This window comes from Aplysia californica, unplaced genomic scaffold (genome assembly GCF_000002075.1).
Source record: "Aplysia californica isolate F4 #8 unplaced genomic scaffold, AplCal3.0 scaffold00315, whole genome shotgun sequence".
Taxonomy (NCBI): Eukaryota; Metazoa; Mollusca; class Gastropoda; order Aplysiida; family Aplysiidae; genus Aplysia; species Aplysia californica.
The window spans coordinates 62,485-63,912 of NW_004797585.1; the positions used below are offsets into that span (position 1 = coordinate 62,485).

Consider the following 1,428-nt stretch of genomic DNA (forward strand, 5'->3'; position numbering starts at 1 on the left):
TAATATACTGAGTATACATAAAAAGAATCCTCCACCCCCACCCTCAACCCCATCCCGCCCCCATTCATTTCCGTGCTAAAATAAGGCCCTTTGATGTGGAATGTCTTACCCGGATATATTGTATATAGAAACTTGAGTTCCCTGGCAATGATTGAAAAATAATCGTTTCTTTTTGCTGAGGAATATTTTCATTTGTTACCGTCATGTTCACACGTTCATTGCAATGTTAGTTAAGTTATAAAATAATAGTGGGTGGATTGTCATGAAGCGTGTTGTCGCGTGTAGTTTAGTCTCTGGCGTGTTCATTTGTCGTGAAGCACATGGCCGCGTGTAGTTTCTAGTGTGTTCATTTGTCGTGAAGCCTCTTGTCGCGTGTAGTTTCTGGTGTGTTCATTTGTCGTAAAGTGTGTCGTCGCGTGTAGTCTCCGGTGTGTTCATTTGTCGTGAAGCGTGTCGTCGCGTATAGTCTCTGGTGTGTCCATTTGTCGTGAAGCGTGTTGTCGCGTGTAGTCTCTGGTGTGTTCATTTGTCGTGAAGCGTGTTGTCGCGTGTAGTCTCTGGTGTGTTATTTGTCGTGAAGCGTGTTGTCACGTGTAGTCTCCGGTGTGTTCATTTTTCGCTGGAACTTTTTCCCTGTCGCTCAGAAGAAGATACCTGTCGGGAATTAAATGGCAAATGGTCAGTTGTCAGTTAGTGGAGGGTAAATAAACTTTTTCCACTGTCCACTCTAACATGCCCCACCCACACCGATAAATAAATAAACTCTGGTCACTCTAACATACCCCGCCCACACCGATAAATAAATAAACTCTGGTCACTCTAACATGCCCCGTCTACACCGATAAATAAATAAACTCTGGTCACTCTAACATGCCCCGCCTACACCGATAAATAAATAAACTCTGTCAATCTAACATGCCCCGCCCACACCGATATAAATAAACACTGGTCACTCTAACAGGCCCCGCCCACACTGATGAATAAATAAAGTCTGTCACTCTAACAGGCCCCGCCCACACCAACAAATAAGCTCTGTCTGTCACTCTAACATGCCCCGCCCACACCGATATAAATAAACACTGGTCACTCTAACAGGCCCCGCCCACACCGATGAATAAATAAAGTCTGTCACTCTAACAGGCCCCGTCCACACCGATAAATAAACTCTGACCACTCTAACATGCCCCGCCCACATCTATAAATAAACACAGGTCTGTCTAACATGCCCCACCCACCCACACCGATTAACTCCGCCAAGTCTCGCCCTCGCCCCGCCCACTCACCAGCGAAGCAGCCAGTCATACAGTTGGCTACGTTCCCAGCTACGAGGGCCGGCACAGCGATGGTGGAGATCCAGTGCCGCCGGTTGGGCACGAGGCTATGCATGATGCCCAAGGTCATGGCCACGGCTAACACGCTGGAGAAGCC

The 1,428-nt window shown here is 47.5% G+C and overlaps 1 protein-coding gene across 1 annotated transcript in view; it reads right to left on the reverse strand.

The window, feature by feature from the left end:
- Positions 1-61: 61 nt before the first annotated feature.
- LOC118477956 (sodium/nucleoside cotransporter 1-like) overlaps positions 62-1,428 on the reverse strand; it is a gene marked incomplete at its 5' end in the record, with an annotated part of 3,130 nt that continues 1,763 nt past the window's right edge. The window contains 2 exon segments of the mRNA XM_035970732.1: positions 62-654; positions 1,284-1,428. Coding sequence (XP_035826625.1) covers positions 641-654; positions 1,284-1,428 — 159 coding nt within the window.